Here is a 22,231-nt window from a genome sequence, read left to right on the forward strand (position 1 = left end):
GATATGCTGTGTTAGTCTGTGACCTTTCGAGGTGCTGTTAGGCAGAGCCAGGCTAATCTGTAGCTGATTCCACTTCTGCGTTAAGCATACATGCATTAAACATCCTTTTAATTTTAACTTTTGGAAAATACACTAAATTAAACTCTCCAAAAATGTCCAAACGTTAGGATGTTTCTCAAGTGAAATCTCTCTCGCATTTGGGTGATCAGACAGAGAGAGTCCGTTTTGCGAAGCTAACACAGAAGCAGTTGGACACCGAATAGCTGGAGGTATGAAGTCAGTCTTAATGAGGATATCAGAACCAGATCACACAGCCACGCTGCTACTTCCAAATGTCACCTCTCCCTGCCCCTCTTTCCTTCTCCCGCCCAGTCCCGATCACTTCCCTCCACCCTTTCATCCCGCCCTCCCACTGTGACGCTCTCGTCCTGGCGGTGATTTCACAGTCCGCCAGTTAGAGGCTGCGGGTTTGGCTAGCTTGTGTGAAACCGTCTAGAGTGTGGGAATGTCATCTCTGTGATCCCCTTCCCCTGCACTGCGCTACGCCTGGGATCATGCCCACTGCCTGCTGGGAAAATCCCACCTCCCTCTCTGCAGGAGAGAGATTATACTCTCTGTCAACCCCCCACCGCATCGTCACACACTCCCATTGGCTTCTAGTCTCCTCCACGTAAGAAGAAATGTGTATCCGGTATTTAATCAGGCACGAACAAACAAGTGGGTTGTATATAGCAACAGTAAGTACACAACAATTTAATAAATATAAACGCAAGGTTAAGGGGAAAATCCATTTCAATTTGGATGGATTTTAAAAGCTTGTGCATGCCATATAACAACCTGGTCTTGTAGCCCAAACTGACATTCAGTAAATGAAATCGGAATTGATGTAGAAACCTGGTTGTGTAAGGCCAAGGTGTCACATGTCCACGGATGATGTTTCACTCCCAAAAGTGAAATTGCAGCCAGAGGAGGTGGCAGTTTATGAACCTCTGTATCTCCGAGGGAATGAGACGAGGATGAGGAGATACAGACGGGGATAAGAAAATGTATGAATACAAGAGCACAGCAAGATGAGGTGAGGCATCGCTGGTTGAGAGAGAGAGAGAGAGAGATCAGATAAAATAGAGACTGTGGAACGAGACAAAAAGCGACGAAAAGCCAGAGACACAAGGACAGTTAGATCCCAGTGAGATTGGGATTCAATCCTGGAGTTGATCCCTTTCCTTCCCCTGCACTTCATCCCAGGGGAGAGTCGCCACCTGCTTCCACATCCACTTCCCTGTTTCCACTATCAGCACCAAGATGCTATCATGGCGTCTCCAGCCGATACACACGCTTCCCACAGGACCATTTTCAAACATCCATACCCTAACATGCATGTACTATAAAAACCCTGGCCGGGAATTTAGCCTTCTGCAAAAACACTTCCTGTGAATATGTGCATGCAACACACACAGACACACACACACACACACACACACACACATGGGCAGTTGCAGCAGTGCTTAACTAGGGAGGTAATTGACTTCAGAGCCTGGTACACAGGAGTGAAGAATGAGGTGAAATTGACTGTAGGCTGCAGGCTCAGGAGGAGAAGTCAATGAAGAATTAAACTGTGTGAAGGTCAGGCTGTTGTGATTTTGTGAGTTTGTGTGTGTGTGTGTGTGTGTGTGTGTGTGTGTGTGTGTGTGTGTGTGTGTGTGTGTGTGTGTGTGTGTGTGTGTGTGTGTGTGTGTGTGTGTGTGTGTGTGTGTGTGTGTGTGTGTGTGTGTGTGTGTGTGTGTGTGTGTGTGTGTGTGTGTGTGTGTGTGTGTTTGTGTGTGTGTGCAGGCAATCTATGCACGGATGCAAGAGAAAATTTATAATTGCTTGTAAACACAGGAAGCCAGGCGCTAACTTCTCCATCGATCTGTCCTCGTGCGTCTCTAGGTATTCGAAGCTGAATGACCCGGCGGACTGGTTGTCCATCAACAGAACCAATGGTCAGATAGTAACCACGGCGATGCTGGACCGGGAGTCCATCTACGTCAAGAACAACGTGTACGAGGCCACGTTCCTGGCAACAGATAATGGTAAGAGGCTCCTTTCATGCTTTAAATGTTATTTGTCTGATTGATTGTATTTGTCTGTATCACAGTTTTTAAAAAAGCCAGGATCACTGAACTGGGGATTTATTATTTATGCTCACAAATATTTTTGATTTGCTAAAACCATTATCTGGTACTGAAGGATAATATTAAAACACAAATGAGACATTCTAGAAATCACTTTGAATTTTTTGCCCTTATTAACTTTGAAGCAGTTTCAAATTGTCCACATTATGTATGCATGATATTTTCAGGGCTTATGAGTGAACAGTCACCTGTCATTTCCAAGAAAGATAAGGATAAAGAGGCTCTCTCCTCTTTTCTCTTCTCCACTGCTCAAAATGCATGTGGCAAATATTATCTGTTCTGCCTCAAGGTTCAAACTCAAGCTCAACTAAGCACAAACTCAATCGCAGCAAATACATAGGTCCATCCTCCCCCCCCCCCCCCCCAAACTGAAGTGAGTGCTTTTCCTGAAGTTAAAGACGGGAATACTTTTACCCTCCTCGACGGCCTTATCACTGACGTGCAGTGCACTGCTGTGTTTACCTTAAGTTGGGCTGGCTTTGAAACATTAGTGTATTTTTGGCTGTGAGTATTTGCTCATTTGTAACACATTTGTGCAAGCCTGTGTGTGTGTGTGTGTGTGTGTGTGTGTGTGTGTGTGTGTGTGTCTGTATTTGACTGATGTCAGACACCATGATATGTAATCTGCTGTGATGCTGGGAAGGAAGAGGCAGCAGGATTAGTGTTTGATTGGACTCCGCAAACATTTAACTCTTCTGTTTTTCTTGTTTATAGTCCCTGGTTTTCCTTATTGCTACTAGAGGCCCTTTCTGTCAGCCTGACCTGGCTTTGACTGATATCGTTTGTGTGTCTGTGTGTGTGTGTGTGTGTGCCCTCCAACCCAACCCGAATGCTTCAGACCTTTTCTGACACACACCTCTGTCCGACCCCTGTGGTATTGTCTATGTCCCGTGTGCTCTTCAATGTGGTGGGCCTGGTACAAGTCTTCTCACCATGCTTCACATCTCTGAGCCGGCATCAAAAAAGGGAGTTAATACAAATCCTTTTGAGGAATTTACACAAACATAATTATTTATTTAGCTGGTTAAAACCCACATAATTCTCCTATCAGCTGTGGCAAGCTGCTTCCACATGTCCCCCATACATGGCCGGGATTAACGAAGCAGCAAAATGGAAAAGCCTCTGTGTGCATGAGTGTGCACACGGGTATAAGTGTGTGTGTGTGTGTGTGTGTGTGTGTGTGTGTGTGTGTGTGTGTGTGTGTGTGTGTGTGTGTGTGTGTGTGTGTGTGTGTGTGTGTGTGTGTGTGTGTGTGTGTGTGTGTGTGTGTGTGTGTGTGTGTGTGTGTGTGTGTGTGTGTGTGTGTGTGTGTGTGTGTGTGGTATTACTCATGTTGTGGCAACCTAAATCTGTTTAGACAGTCACATTATGGAGACTTGTCTTCCATATGGAAACAAAAGGATGTCCCCATAACGTGAATAATAACGAATACTAATAACTATATATAACTGAAATAAAGGAGCATGTACTAGTGGCCACTATTGATAACAAAATACGATCATTTGTAAATAGTGATGATTGATTAAATGTTGTAAATGTATTCAAAGCAACTAGAAGTTTTTAAAAAATCACTGAAAATCTTTTCACAGTCAATATATTGGACTATGTGTCATCCTGTATGTTTGTCAGAATGCAACTCAAGTTATTATTTTAATGGTATTTCTATGTCATTAGTTCTATACAAGGGTATCTCTGTAATTTCCTTGTGTTCTTTAGCTGTGGTAGCTGTGACATTATTCACTTTATATTTGAAATATCCAGATTTGACATAGAAGTAAGCATTAGGTTAAAGGTTCAAGTATCTCGACTCTATGAAACCTTCAACTGACCCTAAATTAACTATATTTTTGAAAAAATCTTTCTTATACTTTGCTACAGCTCTAGTAGCACTTAGATTTGTGATCATTGGACGTTTACATTTTTATAGTATTACAGACCCCCGTCCAATGAAAATCAAGTTTTTCACAAGACCCTAACATGAGTGAAACTATAACCAATTCTATTGGTTGGACAGGAAATAAAATCACAAGCAGCTGACATTTGAGTGCAAGTGCAGGGTTTTGAGTGAGAGCATCTAAATGTGAAATCAATAAGTCCTGCTCTCTAACGAAACAAAAAAATAATGACATGTGTAGCTTTCAAACTTTAACAAAACAGAGGTGTGCAGCTACATCCAGGCCATCTTAAGGTCATGAAAAGAGTTTTATTCACGAAAAAAAAAAAAAGAGAAATTAGTTTGATCAGAGGGGTTTAATCAATCCCAGGAGAGGAACTTTAACTGCGTCTCACTCTTCTCGTGGAAAATGTCTTGCTCTGTTGCCATGTTTAATTGGCAGATCTGTCAGCTTTGCATAAATCTCTGTAAATTACATCGCCCTTATCTCATCCCAGAGATGGGCCCTTGGGTCGCTTGATTCCAGTGGTTCAGCCAGTGGGGCATGGCGGGGAAATGACTCGTAATTGGAAGCAGCTAAGTGTCGTCACCCCCTGACACACACTCAATAAACAGCTCTGAGCTTAATACTACTAAGAACTCTTTCTTTGGGGGGGGGGGGGGGGGATTTCTCCATACCACACAGGCACATGCACATTCATGCATTCTGCTGGTCGCCCTGCTATCTAACTCTCTGATTGTTTAAAGTGTCTATCCTTTACCCTCAAGGCTCTGTTAATGCTGTTGCTGATGGTCTGTTGCTCTGTTCAGTCAGTGCAAAAAGGCTCTGTGTCTGTGTCTGTGTCTGTGTCTGTGTGCACCAGTGCATGTTACCACGTGTGTTTGAGTGTGACAATAATGTAGTGAGTCTGCGATGGCTGCCTACAGTCGAATCAGACCACATAGCTCAACAATTTGCGTTATTTCACGACAATTTGCCTCAAAAATGTCCAGAGACTACAACATGGTTTAAAGTCTGCAGGGGTTCCTGTAAGAGGATATCACAGCTCTCACATCATATGATTGATAGAGGCAAAATTATATGTATAATAATAAATAATGGGTTTTCAAAAGAAGTAGACGAGTGCTGCAGGGATTCCACTAACTTCAGACTCTATCTGTTGTAGCGGTTTTTCAAACTTAGCAACATTTACACCACGGAATATTGCTGTTAATATTGCTTCTATTAATTTAATAAAATACTGGACATTTTACTTAAAAACAGTGATTGGATGCTAAACTCTGCACTGCAGGAAAGCTGCTTTCACTCTGAATTTACTTATTCACACAACAATGCCACGATGAGGACTCTGGAGATCTCGAGGGTTATGCTAATCAACTTCAGTGTCTTATTCTCGAGAGTGCTTGATTATCTGTGAATGCAGAGTAACGCCTCATGTCTGATACGTATGTACACAGGCGGTGGATAGGTCCTCTTAACAAGTCAATATGTGACAACTAGAGGACTGAGTGGTACCAGAAATCCCAGTTCACCTTTCAGGAACCACATTGTTAATATTGCAAACAGAGGGGCCTTTATCTACTGAATCATAGATGGCTCTCAGAGTTGTATAAATAGGCACAGACAAGGATTTGTTTGATTGTATTACAGTCATCGTTATTGTAGCTAAGCCGTCTCCTGGCGATGGGATGTGCCGTGCCTGCGTCTGGCCCCGACTGGGACGGCTCTGATTTGTGTGTTAAGGCTAGAAGAGGAGCTGCGACGCACAAATGTCAGAAGTATTTCTGTCAACAGTAGAAATTCTCCTCCAGCTCTGCAGCGACCCTGCCTCGAACCTCCCTACTGTAAACAAACAGTGTTCGTTTCACCTCCTCTCTTTTATTTCCCTCAATCTTCTCTTTCATTATCGGCCTTCCCTCTGTCGGCCTTCAGCTCGTGTCCCTCTTTCCTCTGTATCGCTCTTTTCACTCCCTTTGTCATCCTTTCCTCTCGTCATGACACCGTTTTCTCTTCCCTGCTCCCAGGCTCGCCTGCAGCCAGTGGCACGGGCACGTTGCAGATCTACCTGATAGATATTAATGACAACCCTCCAGCGCTCCTACCCCGGGAGTCTCAGATCTGTGAGAGGATGAACAGGAACGTCAAAGGTGTCAACATCACTGCCGCTGACGCCGACACTGACCCCAACGCCGGGCCCTTTGTCTTTGAGCTGCCCAACTTCCCCAGCAGCATCCGACGCAACTGGACAATTTCCCGGATCAGTGGTGAGGAGGTGTCAGGGAAAATGAAAGATTCATGTTTCTGACACGTAACAAAATGCACCGTGGCTCTCGTCCAGCAATTTGTTCAAATCCCCATTAATAGCATGGAGTAACTTTTCTCTTTCCTTTGCTCTTTCTCTCTCTCCACAGGCAACTACGCCCGTCTGGGTCTGCGCTACAATATCTATTTAGAGCCGGGGGTGTATGAGGTCCCTGTGATCGTGTCGGACTCGGGGAACCCTCCACTGTCCAACAGGTCGCTCATCAAGGTGAAGGTGTGTCCCTGCGATGAAAACGGAGACTGCACCACACTGGGCGCCGTGGCAGCCGCTGGCCTGGGAACCGGCGCCATCATCTCCATCCTGGTCTGCATCATCATACTGCTCAGTAAGTGTCACGGGTTCAGATCCCGGTCTTCCACTCACACCTCACTACTCTCACACACGCCCACACACATAGATACAATGTGAAAAGTTACAGCTGCCTGTGACTGGCATTGATTTCCCTCTCTGCCAAACAAGCGGAGTTTAGGTTGCAGCCATTAAAGTTTAACCAGGCTGTGATACACCAACACGAACAGTAGTTTGTATAATGGATGAACGTCTCCACTGCTGGAATCTTCTCCAGCATCTCACAACCAGGAGTTTTTGTCTTGTAATCCTGGAAAAGTAAATATCTGCTACTCCATCCTCCACGGGTTCCTGCTGCTGGCTCACCTTGTTGCTGGTTTGTTTGGTTGCACTGTTCGAACGTACAGAGACGTCCTATAGACGGATTCACCCGTAGCCGTGAGTTAATACTATAGGCTGCTGCACTGTTATACTAAAGGCAACACAAATACACAATCTTCAGTTGACTCAATCAATAATTCACAACGCCCTTTAGAACCAGTTGCAACGATGCACATGCACCTCGTGCCTGCTGCCACACTTTACATAACGATGCATATTCAGCAGGTGTAAATATTTATTCCGTGTAGAGTGTATATTCATCTGTGTGTTTACCTATGTGCATTATGTATTTTATTATTATTATTTTAAGCTATGTTAAATTATTTATGTTTCTTTTTTATTTTCATTATTAATTTAATATTCAAATGAATTAAAGAAATACTCTTGAATCTCTTGAATTATACTGATGAATATAATAATGTGAAAAAGATTGGGATATTTCAAGAGCGTCTTTTGGGAATTTCCTCAATTTCGGTAGAAATTTGGATTCGGCATTGAACTGATTCGATTTTGGTGATGAAAGGCAAACTAAAAAAAAAATGTTTTTTGAGAGCATCATCTCAGGAACACTTTCAGGGAATCTCTTCAAATTTAGATTCTAAAATACGAAGGTGAACATGTTAAACATTATCCTTGATAGACTTTAGTATTTAGTACAGTTCACAGAGGGTGAGGTTATTTTTAATGCCGATTGTTGCAGCACAAGTTTCTCATGTCCTTGTGTGTGTGTGTGTGTGTGTGTGTTGCAGCCATGGTGCTGTTGTTCGTGGTGTGGATCAAGCGCAGAGAGAAGGAGAGGCAGACGAAGCAGCTGCTGATTGACCCTGAAGACGATGTCAGGGACAACATCCTCAAATACGACGAGGAGGGAGGAGGAGAGGAGGACCAGGTGAGATCCCTGAGACACTCAGCCTCGTGCACACACATGCTTTCCATGTTGGCCTCTGCCCTGCTCACATCTGTTTGCCCCTGCGGCTGTGTAGGACTATGACCTGAGCCAGCTGCAGCAGCCCGACTCCTTGGAGCACATCATCAGCAAGCCGCCCGGTGTCCGCAGGGTGGACGAGCGTCCCATAATCCCCGAGTCCCAGTATCCAATTAGACCTGTCGTGCCCCATCCCGGAGACATCGGGGACTTCATCCACGAGGTGACAGACACACACACAGCGGACACACACATTGTATCTCACACGCACGAGAGCAAAAGCATCGGGATATTTTGTTCTGATATTTAATGTGATTACTAATTTCTAGATGCTTTTCTTTACTTAAACTGCAGAATGGTGATGAAACTGTGTTTTGTGTAGCTTTCCCCTTCTCTCACTGCTCTCTCTCTCTCACACACACACACACACACACACACACACACACCTGTCTCACACACAACCCCAGCTTTGGCACAGTGATGCTAGAAAATGCTGATTGACAGACTCGTGACAACACTTTCGCACTCGAGGGGTGTCAGCAGCTGTTCAGCTTTGATCCATCCAGCCTTGACGCTCTCTCTCTCTCTCTCTCTCTCTCTCTCTCTCTCTCTCTCTCCCCCCCCCCCCCCCCACACTCACACATGCACTCACCTGACGGCGCTCCAGCAGGCTGGTAAACACAGCTAACACATGGTGTTCCACGCACTGTGCCCCAGAGGGTTGAGGCTTTTTAGACTGTTTTCATGTGGATGAAGTCAAATTCTCTTCTCTTGCCAAACCCTCTGGTCAATGACATTCATTTTGTCATTGGAGAAACAAGTCCGGGTTTTAAAGCGGCGGCAGAAAACATGCAGACCAAATCTCATTCACATCCAATTTAAATAACAGCAATACAATTTTGATATATGTTTAAACATTAAAAGATCAAATTCAGAAACAAGAAATGGCCAAAGCTCTTATTCATGTATTTATACACATGAACCTTATAGACACACAGACTCTTGGCTTCAAAAGGAAGGTTTAATGACAAATCTGCACAAGCTACATGTGACAGGGATTAAACCATTTCATCGTGACAAAATAACATGCAACCTAACATGTGGTTCCTCTGTATTTGATCGAGTCGTGTTGCTTCCTCGTCCTCAAGGAATCACCAATGTGTATGGTAACTGTCAAGGAAAAGCTACAATAGATGTATCATAGCAGTGCTAACAGGTGCAGTGAAACATGTTTGGTGCACCTAAAGTATGTGCTGGTGTGCCTAAATGGAAAAGTTAAGTGCACCAATGCAACCACTGTAAAAAGTTGAGTCTGGAGCCCTGCACGTTCCGGATAGATAGATCTTTTCTATCTGCATCTATGTTTCACAGGTAGACATGAGACTAAACAAACACCTTCTTCTTCTAAGTGATTCTTTTTTGAGAGATGGAGCAGATCTCTAACAACTTGTTGCTTTTCCATCACTGATCATTTGTATTTGAATCATATGTTCCCCTGTAAGCACTTGAGCACTGATCACTTCCTCTCTCCTGCTCCTGTTCAGGGTCTGCGAGCAGCCGACAACGACCCCACCGCCCCCCCCTACGACTCCCTGCTGGTGTTCGACTACGAGGGCAGCGGCTCCACCGCCGGCTCCGTCAGCTCGCTCAACTCCTCCAGCACGGGGGACCAGGACTATGACTACCTCAACGACTGGGGCCCGCGCTTCAAGAAGCTGGCCGACATGTACGGCGGCGGGGACGAGGATTAAACCGGCCCGGGTCACACAGGCGCACACACACACACACACACGCTCGTCCCGTCAGCTGGCCTGCCATGCTCTGTCCCTCTAACACAAGGGGCTACAACACCCTTATTGGTAACAAATGACTTGCTCACACTGACCCACCAACCAATCGAAATTACCCACCACAGAGGAGCGGTCCCCGTGAGTCAGTTTCTCTTCTCAGCCGCCACCCGCTCGAAAGTCTTGGACTGAAACCGAAGCTCTGAATCGCAGGCTTCTAGAGTTTGTCTCCTCGAACTCTCGTGTCTCAGTTTAGGTTTGATGCCGGATGTCGGTTTCAGTAACTTTTGTCTGGTTTTTTGTTTTTCCTTTTGGTTCCTGCAGCTTTTTGTTTTTTTCTGTTCTCACTCCCTTTTGATTCAAGTCGATTCCTGAGGGTTTTCACTTTTCCCTTCGCTGTCGTCCCCCCCGCCTGACTCTCTCTGCAGAAGCTTTAAGTTGAGCTTCTTGCTTTGTCTGAGAGGAACAAAAGGAAGAAAGAAAAAAAAGATGATGAAGAAGAAGAAGAAGAAGAAGAAGAAGAAGAGGGAGAAGAAGAAGAAGAAGAAGAGGGAGAAGAACGCGGATATGAGAGTCCTTCCTGCACGGAGGGCCCTGGCTTATTCTTTCTTGAACTTGAATTACTTAGAACAGAAGCACTGTTGTTTAAAAAGTGCCTTCAGTGGTGCGTGTTTTATCAGACTCCCGCTAACTCAGGATTGGTTGCCATTTCTGGGCTCACATGCCCCCATACGACCCCTGACCCTTTAACTCCGCCCTTTCCCTCGTCTGTTCTGTCGTCCTGCAGCGCTGTGGCATCTGTGGGGGGGGGGGGGTACTGTATGTAGACGTACTGTACATAGGCTAACAGTGTGTCTGTGAGTTATGGACAGATCATTCACTTTCCGAGTCGGGCATATCTGTGCTCCTATAGATGTGGTTTTACGGAAAAATACCTACTGGGACTGTGTTAGAGAAGAAATGCATCGCGCGTGTCTTTGTTTATCGTGGCTTTCAATAGCAGCTGTGTTTGTTTTGAGCTCTCAGTATTTGCACATAAAACTCGATGAGGCTTGTTGCTAAAAATTTTCAAACAAGTCAAGTGTGTTACCTCTGTGATGTGACTGTATGTGAAGTACGTGTGAGGGGTTGTTTGAGGAGGGGTTCGACCTCTCGGCTCATTGGGGTTTGCATGTTCAATGCTGAAGACACCCAAAGGTCACGAGCACGGAGCCAGTTATCGTGTGGTCAATGTTTCCAGAAAGAAAAAAACTTCATAAACTGTACAAACACGAGGGGGAGAGGAGAGACGACTTCAAATAGCACCGATAACATTTCATAGAGAGTCTGAGTTACACTCTGAGCCCCCTTCTCTCTCTCTCTCTCTCTCTCTCTCTCTCTCTCTGTCTCCCTCCCTCCGTTCCTTTTCTTCTTTTGTTGATTCACTGTTGTTTCCGCCACAAACTTTTAATATACAAACTTTGGTGCTGGTCCCTGTCACTGAAACGAGGGGAACTGAGCCACAGCCAGGGATTTAGCGCCTTCGCAATCTGTCTCTCTTCAGGCAGCCTTTCATTCATCGGATATTTCCTCCTGAAATTCTTTGGCATGCGAGTTCAAGAGGTTTTGAAAGAAGAAGTTAGCGGAAGAGAAAAGTCTGTTATAGAAGCGCCGCACTTTATCAAAGCAGACGGGCAAAACTAAAGCTTCGGTAATTGCGCTTTAAGAAGACAGACGTTTTGAAAGACAGTTGTGTTTTGTGACTAAATGAAGAAGAAAAAAAAGCAGCACTACCCATGGGCCTTTGTAATCATATTTCAGGCTCCCGGAACTGCGTCTACTACATGGAGAACTGAGGGGGAGAGAGAGAGCTTAAGTCTTTATATTAAATTATTTAAATATGCAAAACATTTCACGGAGGGGACCAGCGAGATTCTGGTGAATGATAGACAAGATTTAATCATTCCTTATCTTCTGAGTGCCCATTGATTTGCTCCTCGGTGGTTTCATCCTGATGTGGATTGACCAGATCCTCTGTTAATTAAGAATATGATGAGCACTTGAGGGGGGGGGGGGGGGGGGGGTGCTCCATAGCTGCAGTGTTCTTCAGACAATGCGACGGGGGAGGAGTCTCAAGGCAGCGAGAGAAGAAGTGACGGGAGATAAGTGGGAAATGGTTCCTGTTAATGTAAATATCCATCATGCCATCATAAGGAGATGAGGATGCGAGTGAGTGGACTATAAACAAGGGACGGGAGTTTGATTAGTAACGTTTACAGGGTAAGAACCTCCTGATGTAGATCTATAGATAAGTGGGTTTGAGTTGCAGCTCTTCAGTGAAGGACCAGAGCAGGAGCCTCGCTGCTGGAGAAGCTCTCGTCCATCAGCACACACAAAATAAACACAGCTGTTACTTCTCACTCTCTGTAAATCATTTCTGACGTATAAATGTTGTATATATAACAGAACCTTTTTTCTTTTCTCTTCTTTTTATACATTTTGGTGGACTGACTTGTCTGTGTCCGTGTGGTCTTTCCATTTTCTTTCACTCACTTTGCTTTTTTTATTTCCAATGAAAACCCGGGGCGAGGAATATGTCACCACAAAAAGCCATTTGCATTTAAAGCTTTCAGCCATACACCCCCCCCCCCCGTGTCGCCGTTAAAGTTCCCCGGTGGTGAAACGGTTCCATCTCAACCCGACGTGTACAGTCTCCACTCGCACTCACTCACTCCTCTAGGCCTTACTGTATATACGTGAGTGTTCTATATTATATAAGCCCTCTCAGCTTTGTTCTTATTCAGCCGCAGAGCTCCCACTTTACCGAAGGCCGTGCAGCATTCACAGGTTTAACAGACGTGCTCCACCAAACCCTGCAGCTCCTTTATCAGACGTACAGACCGGATTCAGGGCCAAACACAGCAGGAGCCCCCCCCCCCCCCCAGACACACACACAAACACACACTCTACACAAGGTAACTGACCTTTATCACTGTGTCATCATACGTGACACAAACGCCATTACGATGCTGAATGTTATCGCAGACTCGCAGTGACAAGTGGCAGCAAATCATCGGTGGAGTCGGTCAAACTTGAACCCCATTTAAATGCAATTTGCGAAAACGGAGGAAGATTGATCTCCACCCGTTCCCTCCGTGCTCCACTTGTCTTATTGACGTCCCCTCGCCAAAGTGAGGGGGAGAACGGGCCAACGAGGGAAGAGCTATCGCTGTTCCCTGCAGCAGCTCCTCTGCCTCTCTGACTGGTGTTAGTTAAAGGACACGTGGTCTCACTGGGGACACACTGCCTGACCATGGACACGCACATGACGGGAGGCTCCAGCGGACGCCAGACTTTTTTTGGGGGGAAAGAATCACAAAAGAACAGGCGGCCATGTTGTCGTTCTGGTTCTCCCGATACTGCTCAAGTGGAAGTGTACATAATGTAGTATTTGCTTGAAGCTAAGCAGACTGAGTTAGGCAAACTGTAACTGTACAATTGGAGCTTTTTGCATGTGTCTTTTTATAATGGACAGATGAGTTCTATTACAGTAATCATACAACATTTTAAAATGTGTCGCAGCCCGCATGACCGGGGCTGCCGTGCGGAAAAAAGGGGGATTCTGGTCGACCATACTCGCTTAGTTTAAAATGGTGGAGAAAAAAAAAGAAACAAAAAAAGCTGATTAAAAAAATAATTGCACAGTTATTGAGTCAGAAGACTTCTTTTGTAAATTGTCAACAGCACAAATATTTTGTATTGTTGTTTGTACTATTTTGTAAGAAAACAATGGAAAAAAAAAAAAACACTCCCAAAAAAAATGCAGAAAGAGTCTGTTGTTTCAAGCGTGTGTTTCTAGTGCCACTGCAATCTTGGTTTCCAAATACCGTCCAGTACATGCGCAGCCTTGCAGATCAATCCGTGTAAAATAGACGCTGAGCTGGAGACTCCCTGTCAGCACCATGTGTTATAAATAAAATCTCCCCTCCTTATAAGAACACTGGCTCCTGTCTCTTCTTTGTCAAGTCAGGCATCTTTACACTGTGTTGAATTTCTTTTGAGTTCAACATTTTTAAATTGAAATAACTGCACATTAATTCGAGTTATGATTTATTCATGCAGGGTTCTACATTTCTTCAAATGAAACTTCAATTTTACTTTTTTACTCAGAAATACTGAAAACTTCTTTGAGACCAGTATAAGTGAACGAATGCATGTTAACTGTGTTGTTCTGTGGGGGAACACATCAGCACAGAACCAGACTCTTCTCACGAGAAAGGGATGAACAGACCGGAGGAATTTCCAGAGAATGAGATCAGACACGCTGCCATTTCCAGTTTGCATTCTCACAGTAAATAACATAACAAAGCATTATGCACCAAAACAGAGGCTCACGTTGTGTGCACTACACTGAGGAGCACGGCTGCACACGTGAAAAGTTCTCCAGGGTTAGGGTTAGTAAGGTAAGTTTGAACGCCAGTCCTGAACAAACACAAACTGAAGTGATCAACACAATTACGGTTGCTGGTTTGGGAACTGTGTCTGATTGGCTCGTGTCCCAAGGTGGGATAATGAAGTGATTCCGAGCTGAAGCAGATGAAATGCAGTAATTCTGTGTAAAAAAATAGAAAAGGGAGTATTTAATTTCCCTTTTCTCCTTATTTTTCTCTTTTATTTAACTTGAATGTTTTCTGTATTTCACTTGTATGCTTCAAATGTCACCAGCGAAATCTAAAACAGACGTGATGCTGCAGCTTGTCTGTTTGACTCCCACAGGGATGGATCCACGCAGAGCAGCATGTGCGGGGTTCTTTCACGCTTGATATTTGTACTTCAGCCAATTTGCTTTAATTATTCAATTATGAATGAAAACATTTAGAAAACATTTAACTGGCAATAACTGATATTTTTTGTAACTATTACACCTGCCAACAGAGATTCCTGCAATTACGGGATGACTGTTTAATGAAGTGACAGTATGGAAACAATGTGGTGATGTGAGAGGTGATGAATTATCACCTGAATCTTTTTGGTTCACTCTCAGACACGAGCTGGTGAAGCCACTAAAGGGGCAGAAACCCAATGGCACCAAGTGGCACAAAATATGAGCAATATTGGCAATGAAAGCAAATGGAACTCATTCCATTTGCTTTCAAGTGGCACTCGGTGGAGCGCATTAATCCAACAGCCCCCTCGAATTCAATCAAGCTGCACCAAATTGCAGCCACTCATAGATATCAGTCCCCGAAAAATACACCCGATAACTTTCAGAGAGGTCTATAAATGAATCCAAGAGGGATAACGGTTGAAAATGTCAAAGAGTGCAAACGATATAATCCTGAATCTGCCTCTTTGTCCTCATCCGTACCAAGATGTTGTGTGTTTTTGTGGAAATCCGTTTCTGCGTAATCCTGCTGACAAACAAAACAACCAACGGTGAAAACAACATTGTTAGTTTAGGCAAAACATAGTTTAAGGGCAGAAGCACTTGCATGGTCCTCGGACAAAATCTTGGAGCCGCTCCACCTGCAACTGAACAATCACATCCCAGCTTGTCAACCTTAAAACGTCTTGACTGACATATTATTTCAACCTCAAAGGGATAGTTCACCCAAAAATGTTAATTCACTCACTATCTACTCATCACTCTGCCGATGGAGGAGGTTGGGTGAAGTGTTTGAGTCCACAAAACACATTTGGAGTTTCAGGGGTAAACAGCTTTGCAACCAAATCCAATAAAATCGAAGGTACCAATTCTTCACTAAACACTTCACCGACCCCTCAGAGCGGTGAGTCATTTTTTGGGTGAACTATCCCTTTATTCAGAAACCGTAATGTGGCGATTCCATCCGCGGTCGGAGCAGCGAGCGGACGGGGATGAGCCGACCCCTCACTCGTTGTATTTCCCCACAGCGGGTCAATGAGCCGACAGCCGACTGCAGCTCCTCTTCATCGATTGACCTGTCAGCGCATGTCGATGCACACGTAGACAGAACGGGCCCCGCTGTTGCAAACCGCTCACACAAACACACACGAATGCACAAATCTCTCTCCTCGAACTACAAGGAGAGAGATCCAGATCCCCCCCCCCCCGCCAGCCTCACCGAGGGGCTGACCGGACGAGTCAAGATGCATTAATTCAACTAACAGTCACATGGTTATCGGAACCGCCCCATGCTGGATTTTGACCCTGAGTTGATTTATACATGTGGGCGGTTTACAGCTGAGTTATTCTTACCAGCTTTACAAGGGATGTTTTACATGTGACCAGCATATTTACTATCTGGGAACCAGTGAGTGAAACCAGACCACTCACCTGTCCATCAGTTAAATAGGGAGGAATCCTACAGCTAGTATTTCATTAGTTTACCTTAACTCAACCACTGACAACAGAAAAGGGTAAATAAAATGTTTACAAACCCGTCTCATATGTTTTTCAACTAATTAGTTACACATCCAGAATGATTTTGATTTAATGAGGAAATATTAATGTATGAATTCGGTGAGTTATCCATCCATCCAATGTCTGTACCACTAAGATCCCGGCCACACATAAGCAAATATATTTTAGAGGCGAACCTTTGTCGCGCTGCTTCCTGTGGTGGTTCAACGTCGAGCCACAATATTCCCTTTGCATTCACGTATGTGGTTTTACCCTTTACAGGGCCCGGGGGGGGGGGGGGGGGGGGGGGGGCCCTTCCCAGCTGACACTGGGTGAGAGGCGGGGTATGTCCTGGACAGGGCCCGTCACAGGGTGGAGATACACAGACCAACGACCATTTACACTCACATTCAGTTTAATTCAGAGTCTCCAATTGAGCCACAGTTATATGCAAATGCAATTATGAGGAAACTCTACAGAGAAAGGTCTTAAATCAGGAGATGAACAAAGAACATTCTTGATGTGAGGGGACAGGGCGAACCACTGAAAATCAAAAATGTGGACACTGAACATGTCAGTGAAAATGTTCACTGACATTTTGCACTGCAGAAACCCTCCACTTCATTTGTATGTTCATGTCCAGATTCTCTCAGAACTCCAAAGTTCACAATGACATCCTGGCAGGAACACACAAAAAGCTTCTGTTTAGACAAAACGCACACATGAACACAGACTACTGGTCCATCGACTGTTGCCAGGAGACATGATATCATCATGTAATACGGGGGGGGGGGGGGGGGGGTAGTTCTGAGTTTTCTCCCTCTGTGCACTTAACCAGAGCATCTCATGTCATTGACATCATCGGTCACTGCATTTTGTAAAAGCTTATTACTTGTCTGCTAAATGAATGAGTCAGCATTTACCAAACTGTCTAAAAGCACATATTAACCTTTAACTTTTACAGATGGTACTAATATTTGGAAAAACAAACAGCAAAAAGTTTTCTGAACTTATTGACTTTATCCTGTTTGGCAAATTCCAGACTGTTTATTTTGTTAAGGCTAAAAAAAGAAAACATATCCGCTCAAACTTCTCAACCTCATCCATATTGCATTCCGTGATATTTATTTTCTTTGTTTTTTTTAAGTGATTTTATCCCAGTTACTGTTATTTGAAATCTTCCGATTGGTCAGAAACTATAAAAACTTTGCTTGAGAACCAAACATTCCATTAATCAAAACAGTACGAGTGACTTCAGTGTCTCTGTAATCACCATGATTTATGAAACACGACACGTTGTGCTAACGACACCATTAATTAAACTACTTAATGCCTTAATGTCTCTGTCAACATACTTATCATCATAAAACACATGAGTGCTACTTATATAAACTCTGTATATTTAAACTGTGGCTCTGAACCTCGTTGACTTGTGACCAAATGACGCCTACAAGTGAAATCTGTCACATCCAAGTGGATTCAATTAACTGACGCTCGTCTTGGTTTGTGTCTCAGGAAGAAAGGACAAAGTTAACGAAAAGTTAGAATTAGTTTGAGTTGCAGAAATGAATAAAGTACATGCAGTATATATAGCTATTAATAGCTCTGGAAATCTGTCAATCCTTTATTTTATCTTGCAATAATATCTACAATAGATTCAGATTCTTTACATTAAAGTACTAATCTCATAATGTACTCAAACTCAATTTTAAGCCAACAGCCAGGATTCAAAATCTTACTTTGAGTAAAACAACTAAAGTTTTATCAAGTATCAAGAGTATCAAAGGCCGTCGTATACTCTATGCAGATAAAAAGTAATATGAGAGTGAGTATTCATATGCACCTTGTTTCTGGATTGATATCATTCATACAATAATGTTGCAACTCAAATGAAGTTGAATCACTCCATAGATGGTTGGTTTGTCTCTGACAGGAGGAGGATTCATATTCATATCAAGCTGCTTATGTTTCACAGAATATATTTAACTCATAGGTTCTCGGTTGGAATCTCAATTTAGCCGGGATCTTTCTGTGTTACTTTGTTCTCCTCGTGTCTCTGTGGGTTTCTCTGGTGCTCCAGCTTCACCCCTCAGGCCAAACACAAGCACAACGGGGTTAATTGGAGACTCTAAGTTGACCACTGGTGTGAATGGTTGTGTGTCTCTATATGTTGACCTTGTGATAAACCAGCAGCCTGTCCGGGGTCTACGCACCGTCAGCTGGGATCGGCTCCAGTTCACCCCCGTGACCCTCAAAAGATAAGCAGCATAGATAAATGAATTGATGAATATTCATCCCATCACTGGATGTGTGTGTTTTAAATACTGCATATTTATTACTGTGGAGTAAAGTCTCCAGACAAAGAATAATAGTCATTTATATGTCTTACTCTACTCTACAAGCGCAAGATATAACTCTGAGAGAGGACAGCTTCATTCTGCAACAGCAAAACTCATCATCCAAATGCTTTAGTTGTATATTTGTTTTGGGAAGGGAAGGCGAGGGGAGGGGGTGGGGGGGCTGTAATGTGTATCCTCACCATTTGGCTGTCTGATATGTTATCCTCTCATTTCTTATCTGTGAGGACTATTGTACATTAAGTCTTGTTTTGAAATTTCTACAAATAAATCATATATATATTAAAAAAAAAAAAATCATCCAAATACAAACTTCTGGAATTGGCTGAACAGGGATAAAACTAAACTGATGTTTAACTTTTGCTAAAATAATCAATTAATGAAATCCTTATTTTTACAGTTTAGATCAAAATACATTTTCAACTCTTTGCAAAAAGGCGATGTTTCAAATACTTAACATAACGGAAGTTATCAAAACGATCACAGATCTGCATCCATTCTGTATATTGTTGCTCTGAGGTTAGCATATAGCCAGGTGTGTGTATATATAAGTTATATATATGTTCCCTCTGGGAGCTCTGTAGTCACAGTCCGACCAGTCATCCATCTACCCATACCATTCCCTCATATTCTCCATCAGTGACTTTCATTTCCTCTATTATAGCCCGAGGACGCGAGGGACAGGGGAGGATGCAGGAAAGAGGGAATGGCCCAAGTCTGACTGGATAGCTATCTAATGGCTGCTTCAGTGAACGGCCGGGCCGCCTCTGGACTCAGACACGCTGCACAGAGAGTGTAATGGAGATGGTGAGGGCGGCCTGCGCTCAGAGTCATCTCCAAGTAACGCGTTTTTCCTCCGAGTGGTTCAGAATGTGCCGCTAGGTGTCATAAACAAATAGCTACGCCACATTGGCTTTAGTGTGTCCTGCATCAATTGTGATTTATCCGCAGCCATAGTGGACGATTGTATGTAGATTGCCTGGTGCCCCGGTGGTGAACTCCTCATTTAATCCTCTCGCAGAGAGTAACTGCACCGTAGGGGAGGAGCGGGCTCTCGGGAGAAATGAGTTCAAACAGTCGAGAGAACCACGGAGCCATGAAAGGGAAACAATCCTGAAACTCGTCTCCGGCTCTTCCACGGGTCACCACATCAACTAAAGATGTCTGACTCACATGGAGCCTTCCTGAAGGAAGCCGGCGGTCGGGATGGGCAGGGGCAGGTAGCACGAGCGCTAGGATATGATGGGAGTCGATTCGAGGAGAGTCATAAAGGCGACTAAAAGCTGGAAGTGGACGTGGTAATGTTTCCTTCCCCGGGTCAGTGAGGCTGCACCCCGGAGATAACAGCTGACCAAGTTACCGCTGGCGAGGGAAACGGGGATGAAGGAGTGAAGCTCTGGGCCCAGAGTATCGCCTGAAATCAGATTTAGAGTCCATTCTTACATCTAAATCATATTACGCTCCACGACTACTCACAGAGAAGCGATCCATCACTCACAGACACTGACGCTGTCAACACGATCCCACCGTCTGCCACTGCTCACCGACATGATACCGCCCCGATGGAGCCATTGAATCGGCTGCTGCTCGGAGATCCTCTCTGCCGCGCACGTGAGGTAACAGAACCCTGGATCGCCCGCGTCAAAGCGTTCAACTGTATTAATAATAGACAAACAATCCACAAGCAGACGATTTATTTCCCATTAAAGCGACATGTTTGATTTATGAGATCTTAGTGCAACAATAAAACGCTTTGCCTTCACCGCTGAAATCTGAAATATTAATCGGAAGATACAGAGCAGGGATTTGGAACAGCACAATAGACAGACTGAGAAGACCCCAGACGCTTAAGGAAAAAAATAACATTTATTGTTTTGCAGGGTGTGAAATGTCTTAAAAATCAAATCCCCTCTGTAGTCTCTCCTGCTCGGTTCCGAATCTTCACATTTTTTAATTTCCACGCAAGACGAGGCCTGAAGAGTTTAGCGCCTCCCTCGAGGGGGACTTAACAAACTGCGTCTCTTTCTTCCTTTGGCTTGTTTTATGAAACAACTGAGCTCCTTAAAGTACATGTCATGACAGTGCCTGATCACTGCAGCCGCTTAAAGTTTTGGGAGTTTTGGTCCAGAGAGATTTGTCGCCCGGCTCCTCTGATCAGACGAAGCAGTCTGAAGAGAAGCGATTCCTCCGCCTGCTGAAGATGCACAGATCAGACTCACGTTCCTCCGAGTTGATGACTGCTCCGGCAGTGAAAGGTCAGCTGTCGAGAGGAGCACTGTGTGACCACATAATCAAGGAGGTGGGAGATTTGAGGCGGCTCCAAGGAAGACTATTGGAACAACGTGCACAGAGTTCAAAAGGATGAAGCTGCTGCTGTGCATTTATTGTCCATACGCCTTGGTTTATTGCTTAATGTCCCGAGTTGAGAGGAAAGAGGAACAATACAAACAATAACTCCAGCCATGAGTGAAAATGTAAAATATATACGCATTCGGCTTTAATGCAGACTTTTAAATTACAAATGAATTACTGCTGTGCTGTTGCTCCGCTCCTGGGAGAAGCAGATTTGGGAAATTACATTTTTCAATCTCTTTAAAAACCACAGAAAACATGAGGAGATTCAGGTGTTTTGAGTTTGGTTCATAAGAATTTGACTCCAGGGGAATTCTGGGTAATTAGTAAAAACACAAAGGAGGTTGCGGCAACGATGCAGATTTAATGCAGAACGAATGGATGATGGACGTCAACACAAAGTCATCAGTGGATGATAAACATCTGTTTTCATTTATTATTATTATTTCATTTTTCAGGTAAGATTTTTGTGTATGTGTGTTTGTGTGTTTTCTATATTAATGCAATCCATTTACCACTCATCATCATTATCTTGTTTTTGTTCACAACATTTTCAATTGTCAAGGCTAACTTTAGAACGGTTGTTCAAATTAATTTCAACATATAATCCAAAGTATTTAAATAAAGATGGAGAACGCGTGTCCACTAATCCTGAGTCTGAGCTGTCAATCATGATGTTTATTTTCTTATTGCATCAAATAACTAATCAATCATCGGTGGGATGAGGACTACACCCTGAAATGACAGAAATCTTTTTAGTGAAAAATTTACTTGTAAAATTGTAAAAATGTACTTTGACTTGATTAGTTTGGTCCATGTCCCACCCACTCACATGGATGAGGTGGGGGTTTCTGACCTGTACAACGATACACACATGATATCGTCATTTTTTTTAGGAAAGCAAACATATTTATATATATGATGACATCATATATCGCACATCGACCACACATGAAACATGAATATAAAGTTTGTGTTTATTTTTCCCACCTGAAGTCATTGTTGTAAGTACCAGGATGGCCGAGAGGTTAAGGCGTTGGACTTAAGATCCAATGGGCAAATGTCCTCGTGGGTTCGATCCCCACTCCTGGTATTCTCCTTTATCCTTAATGTGCTCGCTCTAGTTACATATATGAATAACATACCAACAATCTTTCTGACAATACTTTGAACAAAATAAAAAGTGGCACCTAGTTATAGCACTTTGTAGTTTCACTTTCTGAAAGAAAATTGTACTTTCTTGATTCCTGTTGTTCTGGGTTTGTACCCTCGTGGTTGAATGCACTTATTCTAAGTCGAGTTTATAGAAACCTTTTCACTGAGCTGCTTCCTGCGTCGGCCTGACCCTGATGAGAGCTGTGAGATTGAACCAAGACGTTAATGTTGCG

The 22,231-nt window shown here is 43.8% G+C and overlaps 1 protein-coding gene and 1 non-coding gene across 2 annotated transcripts in view; both read left to right on the forward strand.

The window, feature by feature from the left end:
* Positions 1 to 9,737, forward strand: part of LOC128441773 (cadherin-4) — a 210,685-nt gene extending 200,948 nt beyond the window's left edge. The window contains exons 12-17 of the mRNA XM_053423858.1: positions 1,930 to 2,072; positions 6,094 to 6,333; positions 6,481 to 6,717; positions 7,811 to 7,950; positions 8,045 to 8,209; positions 9,531 to 9,737. Coding sequence (XP_053279833.1) covers positions 1,930 to 2,072; positions 6,094 to 6,333; positions 6,481 to 6,717; positions 7,811 to 7,950; positions 8,045 to 8,209; positions 9,531 to 9,737 — 1,132 coding nt within the window. The remainder of the gene's footprint in view (positions 1 to 1,929; positions 2,073 to 6,093; positions 6,334 to 6,480; positions 6,718 to 7,810; positions 7,951 to 8,044; positions 8,210 to 9,530) is intronic.
* A 12,116-nt stretch (positions 9,738 to 21,853) lies between these two features.
* trnal-uaa (transfer RNA leucine (anticodon UAA)) lies at positions 21,854 to 21,936 on the forward strand. Its single transcript has one exon. It is a non-coding gene; the product is annotated as a tRNA-Leu (tRNA).
* Positions 21,937 to 22,231: the final 295 nt, after the last annotated feature.

The sequence above is a fragment of the Pleuronectes platessa genome, chromosome 6 (assembly GCF_947347685.1).
Source record: "Pleuronectes platessa chromosome 6, fPlePla1.1, whole genome shotgun sequence".
In the NCBI taxonomy this organism is placed as follows: Eukaryota; Metazoa; Chordata; class Actinopteri; order Pleuronectiformes; family Pleuronectidae; genus Pleuronectes; species Pleuronectes platessa.